Raw genomic sequence first — 11666 nt, forward strand, 5'->3', positions numbered from 1 at the left:
AAGTCATCACGGTTGTCCTCTGTCTGCCTCCAACAAGACACTGGTCACCCCCTGGGGGGAAGTCGCCAGGCCCCACCCCTCACCCAGCAGCAGCCTCCTGTCTTCCCCTTGTCTCCTTTCCCGTCCTCCCCTGGTCCTCCTCAGAATCTTCATCTCTCAGTCTCAGAGCCAAGGAAGGTCCTCAGCATGGAAGCCATTGACGTAAAGCCTAGCTGGGGTATCGGCTCAAACACCTGCTCCCATTGGTGTGGCCACTGTGTCTCCTCGAAGTTGAACACTTCCAGGTTCTGAAGGCCCTTCGGCTTCTCCTGGGAAGGGCAGTAAGGAGATCTGGTGCCCTTAGGACCTACCCCACCTGGACCCCCAGGAGCCGGACCGCCTGCCCCTCCATCCTCGGCCTCACAAGGGGCTTCAGGGCTCCAGTGTTCTTGATGGGGTTGCAGCTGAGGCCCAGGTAACTCAGGCCAGGTGACCACGCTGCCACCATCTCCAGGCCCTCAGGCCCCTACTGAGGCAGCTGACACTGAACACGAGCTGTGGGACCATTAGGGAACCCTGGGGGCTCCAGACCCCCATAAGCTCCCCACGCACACACTTCTCAGCCAGAAGCCTTGGACTCACAGCTGGGTGACCCTGGGGAAGATTCAACCTCTCTTTTTGGGTATGACATGCAACATGTGGGACTTTAGTTCCCTCCCCAGGGATCAAACCCATGCCCCCTGCACTGGGAGCACAGTCCTGACCACAGGACTGCCAAGGAAGCCCCAAGACTGACCCTCTCAGTATCTCGCTTTCCTAGTCCTTAAAGTGGGTGTCATGACAGTCTGCCTTTGGTGTTCTTGTGAGAATTCACAGAGGGATGGGGAGAGAGGGAGGGGGCTTGAGAAACGTTGGCCAGTAGTTCACATCCCTCCAGCCACCAAGCCTGTGGCCGGCTGCCTGGGGCCCTCTCAAGAACCTGGGGAGGAGATGGGTCAAGGGCCCACTGTACAGATAGAGAAGGTGAGGCTAGGTTGGTAAGCTGACTGAGCCCGACTCTAGCCGAGCCCGGTTCCAAAGTCACACTGATTTCTACATGACCCCAGAAGTGGGACACAGTTACCACTGATGAGAAAACGCAGGCACTCTCACTTTTCCTGCACCTGCAAGGCCCTAGACACCTTTGGGAATATGGCCCTAGGCTCACCCTTTCCTGCATCTCCAGGGACCAGGGTCCCCCGGTGCCTAGGAGTTTTCCCCCTAAGGCCCTCATTCAGCCACCCTCGAATCCAGGCCATGCCCAGTGTGTCAGGACATCCCAGTGTGTCAGGACCTTTCCAGACTCAGAGCCAACATCTTGGCCCAGGTACCTGCCTCCCAACTCCATCACCCGCGTAGATGCAACTGCCCCTCCCATGGGTACAGTGGGTCCACAGTCCCTTTGCTCCCGGGCCCCTCGCTGGCCTCTGGAGCAAGCTGAAAGTGCTCTGAGGCCTGGGGAGCTGGGTCACTGGAAACTGCCTCCTACCCTCGTACATGTGTGTTCGGTTGCTCAATGGTGTCCGACTCTGTAACCAGTAGCCTGCCAGACTCCTCTGTCCATGGAATTCTCTGAGCAAGAATACTGGCATGGGTTACCATTTCCTCCTCCAGGGGATCATCCCAACCTAGGGATCGAACCCACGTCTCTCGTGTCTCCCACATTGGCAGGCAGATTCTTTACTATTGTGCCACCTGGAAGCCCCACTTCCTACCCTCATCCCCTCCCAACTCATGTCCCATCTTTGTCTGCTAGCTTGGGAAGTCTTACTGCTCCCAATGGCCCCAATGTGCCTTATGAGCCTCTGCAGCCCCTGGCCTCTCTGGCCAGCCAAGCTGTGACCTCAGAGGGTTCCTCCCCGCCCCCACCACCTCAACTCCAAGATGCCCGAAAGCAGTCCCTCTGAGGGCCCCAGCTCTGCCCAGCAGAGGGCGCTCAGGAGTGTCCACCTGAAGGGAGGATGAACGAGGGGCCGTGTGTCCAGGCAGGCTCCCGCCGTGTGCAGCTACCCCAGAGGGTGCAGGTTGGCCAGAAACTGCAGGTTCCCAGGCTGAGCAGCTTTGGGACACAGACCTCTTCATCCTCATCCTCAGCCTCCTACTCGAAAGGGGAACCCACACCCGGGAATGTGACCCAGAGTGCATGCTGGTCTGTGCAGGGACACACAAGGGCCCAGAATCCCCGAGCTCTGCTCTTAGAGCAGACACACAGGCAGAGTCACTGCCAACCGCTGTCTGTTGCCTTCTGGAAACTTCAAACATCCCTGCTAGTCTAGGTGTGATCCTTGGACCACAGTAAGGGCATCACCTGGGATGCTTCAGACTCTGACAGACCTGAGGCACAGCCCACACTTTATCGGGGTCCCAGGGTAACTAGTGGACACCAGTTCTTTCCCAGCTTCATATTAGAATCACTCTGAGGGTATGTAAGAAATCCCCAGGCCAGGAACCGACTTCCCTGGTGGCTCAGTGGTAAAGAACCTACCTGCCAGTGCAGGGGGCATGGGTTTGATCCCTGGTCCAGGAGGATCCCTCATGTTGAGGAGCAGCTAAGCCCCTGCACCTGTGCCCTACAGCCTGGGACCTGCAACTACTGAAGCCCCGCCCCGGCTCCCTAGAGCCTGTGCTCCGCAACAAGAGAAGTCACCACAAAGAGAGAAGCCTGCACGCTGCAACTAGAGTATCCCTGCTCTCTGCAACTTGAGAAAGCCTGCTCGAAGCAGCAAAGACCCAGTGTAGCCGAAGTTTTAAATTAAAAACAAAAAAGATCTCCAGGAGCTTCTGTTCCTCTGTGAACTCTTCAAGGGACCCCGATGGTGTAGCCAAGCTGAGAATCAGGGCTCTGCTCTCTCCCACTGGGTGTTTTCTCCTTTCTCCATGAGCCCCAAGGTCACTGACCTCCTGGGGACCAAGCCAAGCCATCAGGGTTTCCCTCTGGACAGCGCTGGTCTTGTGCCCCACCTTTACCCCCTCTTCGCCAGCCTCCCAGCCACCCCCATTTTCCTCCTTCCCTAGTCCTCTGGGAACCTGGACACTGCCCACCCACCCCCCCATCAGCAAATCTGCCACCCCACCTGGGCCATCGGCCTGTGTGACAGCTGTCCCCGCAACAAGAAGTCCTGAGTCCTGCTCAGAGCTGGAAATCGGGACTGCAGAGAAGTGTTGAAATGAGGAAGGCATGTTGAGGCAACAAGGGCCGGCAGGAGGGCCTCACCCACCCGGCTCACTCCGACTCCTGAGTAAGCGTGAAGCTTACCATGCCCCTTCCCTACTGAGAACTACCCCTCCCTCCCACGGAGGCCTTGGCTGGAGGTGTGCTTGGCCTGCCCCTGTTGGCAGGAGGCCCTCCTGGCCTGGCACAAGTCCTCCCTGGGGTTCGGAGGCCAGCACATGGCAGCGGAATCTAGAAATGAGTGACTGTTGGGAGGGATTCTGCTAACAGGATGCCCAAAGCTTGCAGGGCAGGACAGGAATTCAAGAAGCACTGACAGGATCTGAGACCAGGCTGGGGCTGTCCCCGCCTCTGCCCCTTCCTCCCCTCCCCTCCCCGCCTGGCCAGCAGACCCCACCCCGTGGAGCAGAAGCCACAGTCACTTCCTGAATGCAGCAGTCCTGACCTGGGTCCCACTCGCCTTGTGGTCCGTCACCCTCCTGCAGCCATGGTGAGTGAGTCTCCAGGGCCTGGGAGAGCCCCACACTGGCTGGAGGTGAGGGATGCCACGGGTGGAAACCAGAGGGGCATATTCCAAAAGCAGGGTGGCAGAGGGGCAGGAAAGCTGTTGGGGACATGAGAATGACCGCCACAAATGGCCAGAGGTTAAGAAGCAGCTGGGATCCACTTCTGGGACAACTCAGGCTCTGAGGGGCGGCGATGAGCTGAGGCTGTGACTAGAAGGGGAACGGGTGGGCCTGCTGGGGTGACTCCCCTCCCCCCAGGTCAGCATGAACAGCCACCGGGTAACAGGCAGCCAGGGTGAGTGGCAGGGGCTTCCTGTGGGTGACAAAGTAGGTCATGTAGCTGCTGCCCACCCCAGCAGTCCTCCAGGGCCTGACCTGCTGACCTGCCTTCTCCAGCCCTCTGGGTCACCTGGGAGCCTATCCCAGCCCAGCTTTCACAGAGGTTTCTCAGGCCCCAGGCAGGAACTGCCACCCTTCCTTGTTCTCTGGGTCAGGGGAGAGTGAAGCTCAGACAGGGCAGATGAGTGAGGTCCTGCCCTTCCCCTCCCCAGTCTCCTAGACCCCAGGTGAAGCCAGGCCCAGGGGCCTGTGGCAGGGCCACTTCTGGGGTCATTTGTCGGTCAGAGCAGCCCTGGCCTACTTGTGCGTCTCCTGTGTCTGTGACTGAGGGTGTGGGTCCTGTTGAGACAGGATTGAGATGGACTTCATGCGCCAGGGCTGGTGCGCCACATCGGACTGGATGTGGCAGAGTATATGCTGCTCGTCTCGGTGTCCGGTGTATATATATAGATAGATAGATACATATTTTGCCGTGCCGCACGGCATCATGTGGGATCTTAGTTCCCCAACCAGGGATCGACGCACCTCCTGCGTTGGAAGCATGGAGTCTCAACCACTGAGGCACCAGGGAAGTCCCTAGTAGATTCTTTATTTCAACAAATAGTTACTGAGCATCTTACTGAGTATGAGGCATTGGGAAGACTGCCCTCGTGTCACATTCAGGGGCAGGGGGGAGGCAGTTCACACACACACACACACACACACACACACCCCTAAATAGTCAAGACACATTTAAAAAACAGTATTGGGTGGCAGTGTAGCAGTTACGACTCCTTGCTTCCAATGCAAGGGGCACTGGTTCAATTCCTAGTTGGGGAACTAGCATACCATGTGCTACGTGGCATGCCAATAAATAGTAAAAAAAAAAAAACAATAAGTATTAGGTAAAAATAAATAGGATGGTATAGAGTGCTAGGCACTAAGAGAAAAATTAGGCAGGTTGGGGGGATCAGAGAGTCCTAGGGGAATCCTTTTTTTTTAAATCAGGGTGTTCTGGGAAAAAAGGCCTCTATCATATGGAACAAAGGAGTAGAAACCCCGAAGAGGAGAGACCGTGCAATGCGAAGTATGGCCCAGGCAGGCCAGGCTGCAGGAGCCGAGCAGGAGAGGGAGGCCAGGGAGGCAGCACCAGGGGGAGGTCAGGCGTGTCGTCCAGGGGGTTCGTGAGCTCTAGAGCTCTTACTGTGGGCAAGTGACAGAGCACACCCAGATTCGAAGCAGAGGAGTACAGACAGACTCAGGCCTCCTCTGGCTGCTGCGGGCGCGCTGACTGGGAAAGGGGGTGTGGGGCATCAGGGGCAGGAGAAACGAGGAGGAGCCTCTTACAGTAATCCTGTTGCAGGGGAGGCCGCCTCCCCTGGGTGGATTCCAGGACAGGGGTGCAGGTGGTCCAAAGTTGTTCAGTTCCAGATATACTAATATACATTTCTTGCTTTTGGCTGCACCGGGTCTTAGTGGTGGCACGCGGAGTCTTCCGTTGAGGCAGGTCAACTCTTCGTTGTGGCATGTGGGATCTACTTCCCCAAACAGGAGCTAGGAGACTTAGCCACCTGACTGCCAGGAAATCCCTCCAGATACATTTTGAAATGAGAAAAGTAAGGCCTAGGGACATGCAGGAGGGGAGGAGGAGCTTGAGGATGCTCCACGGAGTTGGGTTGGGGGCGGGAATGGGAGCAGAAGGCCACATGGCACCCCAGGAGCTCGGGTCCAGAGTGGGGTGAGGTTGGGTGCACATTCCAGGCTTAAGTGACGAGGTCAGACGGTGTGTGGTAGTTTAGGAAGAGAGCCTGGCACTCTCACGGGGAGGCTGGAGACAAAAACATGGGAGTCTGGTCAAGAGAAGAGAGTCAAAGGAAGAAGGCCGGGAAGAGGACGACAAGGGTGTGTGTCTGTGATTCGTCCGCTTATCCCCACATCCGTCTCTCCATGGCCCCCATGTGTATGAGTCCCTTGCCTGCCTGTGTCCCCCAGGGGAGTCATCAGGACTTCCGGAGCCTTCAAGCAAAGTTCCAGGCCTCTCAGCCGGAGACTGGCGACCTCCCCAAAAAGCCCCCGAAGCCTGAGTTCCACAAACTCCTCAAAAAGTTCCCACAGCCAGAGCTAGGCGAGCACCCCAAGAAGCCCCCACAGCCTGAGTTCACTGACCTGCCCAAAAAGCCCCCCAAACTTGAGTTCAGTGAACTCTCCAAGAAGTTCCTGCAGCCCGAGGCCACGCCACTTCCCAGGAAGCCTGAGGTCCCTGAGGCCCCCTCTCAGAAGACCCCGCAGCAGCCTGAGCTCAGCAACACCCCCAGGTCCCCCGTGGAGCCCAAGTTCAGTACTCCTCCCAAGAAGCCCCCGCAGCCTGAGTTCTGTGGGCTCCCCAGAAAGCCCCCGCAGCCTCAGGCTGGTGGCCTCCCTAAGAAGCCCCTGCCCCAGCCCGAGTCCAGTGAGGTCCCTCCAGTGCCCCTCTTAAAGCCCGAATTTGGTGAGCCCCACCCCCACTCCTCAGAGCCTAACTTCAGTACTCTTCCCAAGAAGCCCCCGCAGCCTGAGTTCTGTGAGCTCCCCAGAAAGCCCCCGCAGCCTCAGGTTGGTGGCCTCCCTAAGAAGCCTCTGCCGCAGCCCGAGTCCAGTGACATCCCTCCAGTGCCCCTTTCAAAGCTGGAATCTGGTGAGCCCCGCCCCCACTCCTCACAGCCCGACTTCAGTACATTTCCCAGAAAGATCGCCCGGCCTCAGCTGAATGACCTCCCCAAGAAGCCCCTGCCACCTGAGTTTGGTGACCTCACCAGGACGTCCTCGGAGCCAGAGGTCAGTGTGGTTCCCAAGAAGTCACGCCAGTGTGAGTTCAAGGCGCTCTCCAAGGAGCCCCCACAGCCCGAGCCCGCCAGCCTCTCAAGGACGTCCTCGGAGCCAGAGTTCAAGGTGCTCCCCTCAAAGTTTCTGCAGCCCGAGTGTCGGGGGTCCCCCCGCAAGTTCTCACAGCCAGAGCCCGGTTCTCTGCCCAGGAACCTTCCAAGAAAGCCCCTGCTCCCTGGCTCCTTCTCAGAGAGTTCGCTGCCCTCTGCTGTGGTAGGCTCCAGCCCCCGGGTCCCGCTCAGCCCAGGGTTTGGGGCACGGCAGCAGAGATCAGGAGCCCTCGCTCAGAGTGCTGGTTCCAGGCTGGGTCTCAGACCTGGTCACCTGCCCCGGCGGAGGCCTCTACCCCCGGCCAGCAGCCTGGGCCCTCCCCCAGCCAAGCCCCCACTGCCCCCAGGCCCAAGGGATATCCAGAGCTTCCGGAGAGCTGCGGTAGCAGACACAGGTGGGTGTGGATGGCCCAGGTAGAAAGCAGGGGCGGGGAGGTCGACACTCCCCGGCCTACCCGCGTCCCCACATCCCATCTCGTCTCTCCGCAGCTCTGCCCAGGACCTCCTCTTCTGCTGGCCTCCACTTCATCCCACAGTGAGCATGGGGAGTCAAGGAGCACAGGCATGGGTCACGGGGCTGACACAGGCCCTCACTCACTTCAGGTATCCCTGCAGGGACCCAGAAGAGGTGTACGATGATGTCGAGCCCACATACCACTCTGGACCCGGCCCCAGGAGCAGAGGTGACAGAGTGGGACACTCAGCCAGACAGTCTGCTGAAGCATCCGAGGAGGGGGAACAGTCATCACAGGGGCCTTTTCTGTCCGTGTTGCTAGTACCAGGCCCCATGACAACCCATATGCCTGAGGGATTGAAGCAGAGCTAGGGGAGAAAAAAAGAGAGAAAGGGGTCAGAGAGGTCATGGCAGCTCCTGGTGGAGGAACAGGAAGAACAGCCAGAGGCCAGCAGCCTGACCACAGTGCGGCCAAGCCAAGGGTTGTGTCCCAGGGTGGTGGCCGTGGACATGTAGAACAGGGGAAGAATCCAATAGAGGGGCATTTTCCTGGTTTAGTGCTTAAGACCCTGAACTCCCAACACGGGGCACGGGTTTCATCCCTGTTCCAGGAATAAGGTCCTGCAAGCAGCGTGGCCAAAAACAAAACCAAAACCGGCGAGGATGTAATGGTGTATCACCAGGGACGTAGCAGCAAGCTCAGGATAGGGATGAGGCTTAAATGTTGAGCCTGCACCTGGGTGTCAAGTGGAGATGACCCTGAGTAAGGAAGAGGTGTCAGGAGATCCACAGTACTGGAGGTGCCTGAGGGGAAGGGCTTCGGCCTGAACTCAAGAGGGAGGGGGCTGGAGCCAGGGTGTGGCCGACCCTCCAGATTCATGTGCTCTGGGTGTCCAAGGCCCCTTTTGTCTGTCTTCCATGCCTCCGCTCCTGGAGAGCAGGAGGAAGGCCAGGCAGGCCCAGCTCAGGGAAGAGGCATTCACCAACCTCATGTGAGAAATGCACCCCATCTCCCCACCAGCGCTTAATGGAATGTGCACTGTGCCCCCGCCCCATTTTACACAAGTGGAAGCTTGAGACATGATTTGCCCCAGCTCACAGCCAGCACATGGGAGCCTCTGCCCCCAGGCTGCTTCCTGCCCTTATCTCCTGAGGCTCTCCTGCCAGGGAACCTCTTGTCAGGTACCTGAGGGGTCCCCAGCTGCTGCCCCTCCTCACCTGCCCAGCCCCCAGTGCCTGCTGCCTCTATGGCTGTGACTCCTTCCTGGGCCCTGCTGCTTCTCCTGGGCTTGCTTTCCCCCGGGGGCTGCTTGCAACACCCCTGTGAGCACAGAGCTTCCTGACAGGGCCCCTCTTGCTTCCGCTCTAGTGAGGCTCTGTGGCTCGGGTCTGGAGGGGGCCGCCGCTCCTAGGGATGTGGACGCGGGGAGCAAGCACCTCTGAACGCTCCACCTCCAGCAGGCACAAGCGCACCCTTTTCTGCCCAAGTAGACCAGACGCATCCTTAGCTTAGCTCACTGTCCCCCATCCTGTGCCAGTCATTCTCCAAGACTGACCCAGCACCACACATTTGCCCAGCTCTCCCTCTCGAGGGGCGGGGGGCGGCGGTGGGTGCTCACAGCGGTGCGGACTGTCCCAAAGGCTGCTCTGCCCCTTTCCAGTCTGTCCCCAACCTGAGGAACTCTGAGTGCCTCCCTCCACTCTCTGCCTCACTCGGAGCAGTGGCAGCCCCGTGCACAGACAGGGAGCTCCTCGAGGGTCAGAAGCTGAGGGTAGCCCGCTCAGGATCTCACTGCCCAGGGTGCCGGGGCCACAGGGCGCCAGGGTCTGCCCTGCTCGGCTGCACCCCGGGCTGTGTGCTTAGGCTGCGGGAGGTGAATAGGAGCCCTGGGATGAAGTCAGGACTGCTTCCAGCTAGGTTACCATCTCCAGCCCGGGTGGCCTCTGGGTGTGACTGTCACTTCAGCACCAGGCTGAGGCTGGAGGCAAAAAGTGTCTGGGGAGGGAAGAGTGCACCATGCAGATATGCAGCCCCCTCCCCACCTCAGCAGCTTGATGGCGTTGGGGGCCTGGTGGTCTGGCATGCCCAGGGTGGCACTTCAAGTCATTCAGAGAGGACTGAAAAAAAAAGCTGGGGGCTGCAGGTTCTAGATCCTTCACTCATCCGGTGTTCCTGAGGCTCTCACTATAAGCAGACCCTCGGCCAGCAGTGCCCTCACCTAAAAAGCTGGTCATCTGGGAGACTCCTTCCAGTCCAGTCTCCTCATCAGCCAGACCAGGCAAGAACCCCAGCCCGACACAGCCCCTTCTCAGAGGCAGGCTTTGTTTGCTTTGAGGAAACACTTTTCTTGGCCTTCTTTTTTGACCCATACCTCATCAGAATTCCCCAAACCTACATGCTGTAGGAGGGAGGGGTGAAACCGTCTTAAAAGCTGACAGAGAAGCCCTGCCCCTACCATTTAATAGCTTGGTGGCCTTGGGCAGGCTGCCTTACCTCTCTGGCCCTTGCTACCTCCTCAGCAGGCAACTTGGGATGACAGCCATGAAGGAAGTTGAAAGAAGGGACTTCCCTGTTGGTTCAGCGGCTAAGACTTCACATTCCCAACGCAGGGGGCATGGGTTTGATCCCTGGTCAGGCAATTAGATCCCACATACTGCAACTAAGACCCAGCGCAGCCAAATACATTTTTTAAAGAAGAGAAAGTTGAAAGAAATGGTTAATGGTTTCTGCCGTGCCTGGCCTGTGGCAGGAGTTAGGAAAATGGAAGGCAATCTACTATGAGAGGCCTGGGCAGCAGAGGGTGAGGAGGAGACCCAAGTCCTGAAAACTGACCAGGGGAACATCAGGCCACCAGAGCCAGAGGCTCACACTCAATGGCCCTGCTCTAACTCGGCGCTCTGACTGTCCTAGATGAAGTGTTGTTGGCTCAGCAGTACCCGTGGAGACCACCTCAAGACCCAGAGCTCAGGTACCAGAGGGAGGTGGGCAGGGCGGGGCTGAGCTGGGGAGAACAATAAAAGGGGGTCTCTGAGAAGCATAAGCACCTAATTCCTTGGTGGGGGGGTGCTCAGGAGGGAGAAGGTGCCCCTCCAGCCACTGCAGGTGCCGCCCACGGACCTGAAGTCCCTGAAGCAGCTCCGGAAGGCAGAGAAAGCTGAGCGGGAGTTTCGGAAGAAGTTCAAGGTGTGAATGAAGAGTCCTGGGAGGGCTGGGCTCGGCCCCAGGTGGCCACCGCCCCACACGGGGTTCTGAGGGCAGCAGGGCAAGTGGCAGCTCTTGTGTCCCCCTCCCCAGTTTGAGGGGGAGATTGTGGTTCAGACGAGGATGATGATTGACCCCAATGCCAAGACCCGCCGTGGGGGCGGCAAGCACCTGGGGATCCGGCGTGGGGAGATCCTGGAGGTGATTGAGTTCACCAGCAAGGAGGAGATGCTGTGTCGGGACACCAAGGGCAAATGTGAGTCACCAATGGAGGGCAGCCTGGGAAGGCAGACCACCCCAAGGAGGGAAGAGACCTCACCCACCCACCCCTGCTCTCTTCACAGATGGCTACGTGCCAAGAACAGCTCTACTGCCCCTGTGAGTGCCAGTGCTGATTGGGGGCAGGGGGTGGGGGGGGGTGTGACAATGGGGCAAGGTGACCCTGGCCGACCCAACTGTGCTCTCCACCAGGGAAACGGAGGTGTATGACGACGTCGCTGCCTGGGGTATGTAGATGCTCTGCGTGGATGGGGCAGGTGGAGCGAGGTCCTCTGCCACTCCTCCAGGGGCTACTGGCTACCTGCTCGCGGGGAAAGGGTCACTAAAAGTCACCTTTCTTGGCAGATCCTTTGGACAGCCAACCACTGCCCTAGGGACAGTAAGGCCCGCAGGTGTGGGGATGAATGGACAGCCCATCAGTCCAATCACCTGCTAATAAGGAGCCCTGGACCCCAGCGGTTGCCTCTGTCTGGCCACGCCCACAGACCACATAAAGTTCCTCTTTTAAAGTGACTCCTGTGTCTTGTCTTTTCTTTCCCTCCTAGCGAGCACACACAGTGGAGCCATGATCAAATACTTGGGGGACATCTGTGAGGTCAGTTCTCCTCACCACTCAAGGATAAAGGCCAGAAGGGAAAAAGGGGGGCAGGGGAAGGTGGCAAGGGAGGGGACCACTTGCTAGAAGGTGAGCTGAGGGCCCCTCTGATGGCACCAGGTCAGCTGCAGTCAGCAAGGAGAGGGAGATGCTTGGGGGCCCTCCATGTCCAGCACGACAAGCAGCTGCTGCAGCTCCTCACAGGCAACA

The 11666-nt window shown here is 58.6% G+C and overlaps 1 protein-coding gene across 1 annotated transcript; it reads left to right on the forward strand.

The window, feature by feature from the left end:
- PRAM1 (PML-RARA regulated adaptor molecule 1) lies at positions 3575 to 11355 on the forward strand. The gene is made up of 9 exons (XM_013965219.2): positions 3575 to 7321; positions 7416 to 7461; positions 7542 to 7609; positions 10292 to 10349; positions 10453 to 10564; positions 10676 to 10838; positions 10927 to 10960; positions 11054 to 11088; positions 11207 to 11355. The coding sequence occupies exons 1-9, from the start codon at positions 5857 to 5859 to the stop codon at positions 11233 to 11235; spliced, it is 2010 nt and encodes a 669-aa protein (XP_013820673.2). The 5' UTR covers positions 3575 to 5856; the 3' UTR covers positions 11236 to 11355.

The sequence above is a fragment of the Capra hircus genome, chromosome 7 (assembly GCF_001704415.2).
Source record: "Capra hircus breed San Clemente chromosome 7, ASM170441v1, whole genome shotgun sequence".
Classification (NCBI taxonomy): Eukaryota; Metazoa; Chordata; class Mammalia; order Artiodactyla; family Bovidae; genus Capra; species Capra hircus.

Coding starts and splice junctions, on each gene's coding strand:
- PRAM1 (XM_013965219.2), top strand. CDS start 5,857: ATGGGAGTCTGGTCAAGAGAAGAGAGTCAAAGGAAGAAGGCCGGGAAG. Junction 10,961..11,053: donor AGAACAGCTCTACTGCCCCT/GTGAGTGCCAGT, acceptor GCTCTCCACCAG/GGAAACGGAGGTGTATGACG. Junction 11,089..11,206: donor TGACGACGTCGCTGCCTGGG/GTATGTAGATGC, acceptor CTTTCTTGGCAG/ATCCTTTGGACAGCCAACCA.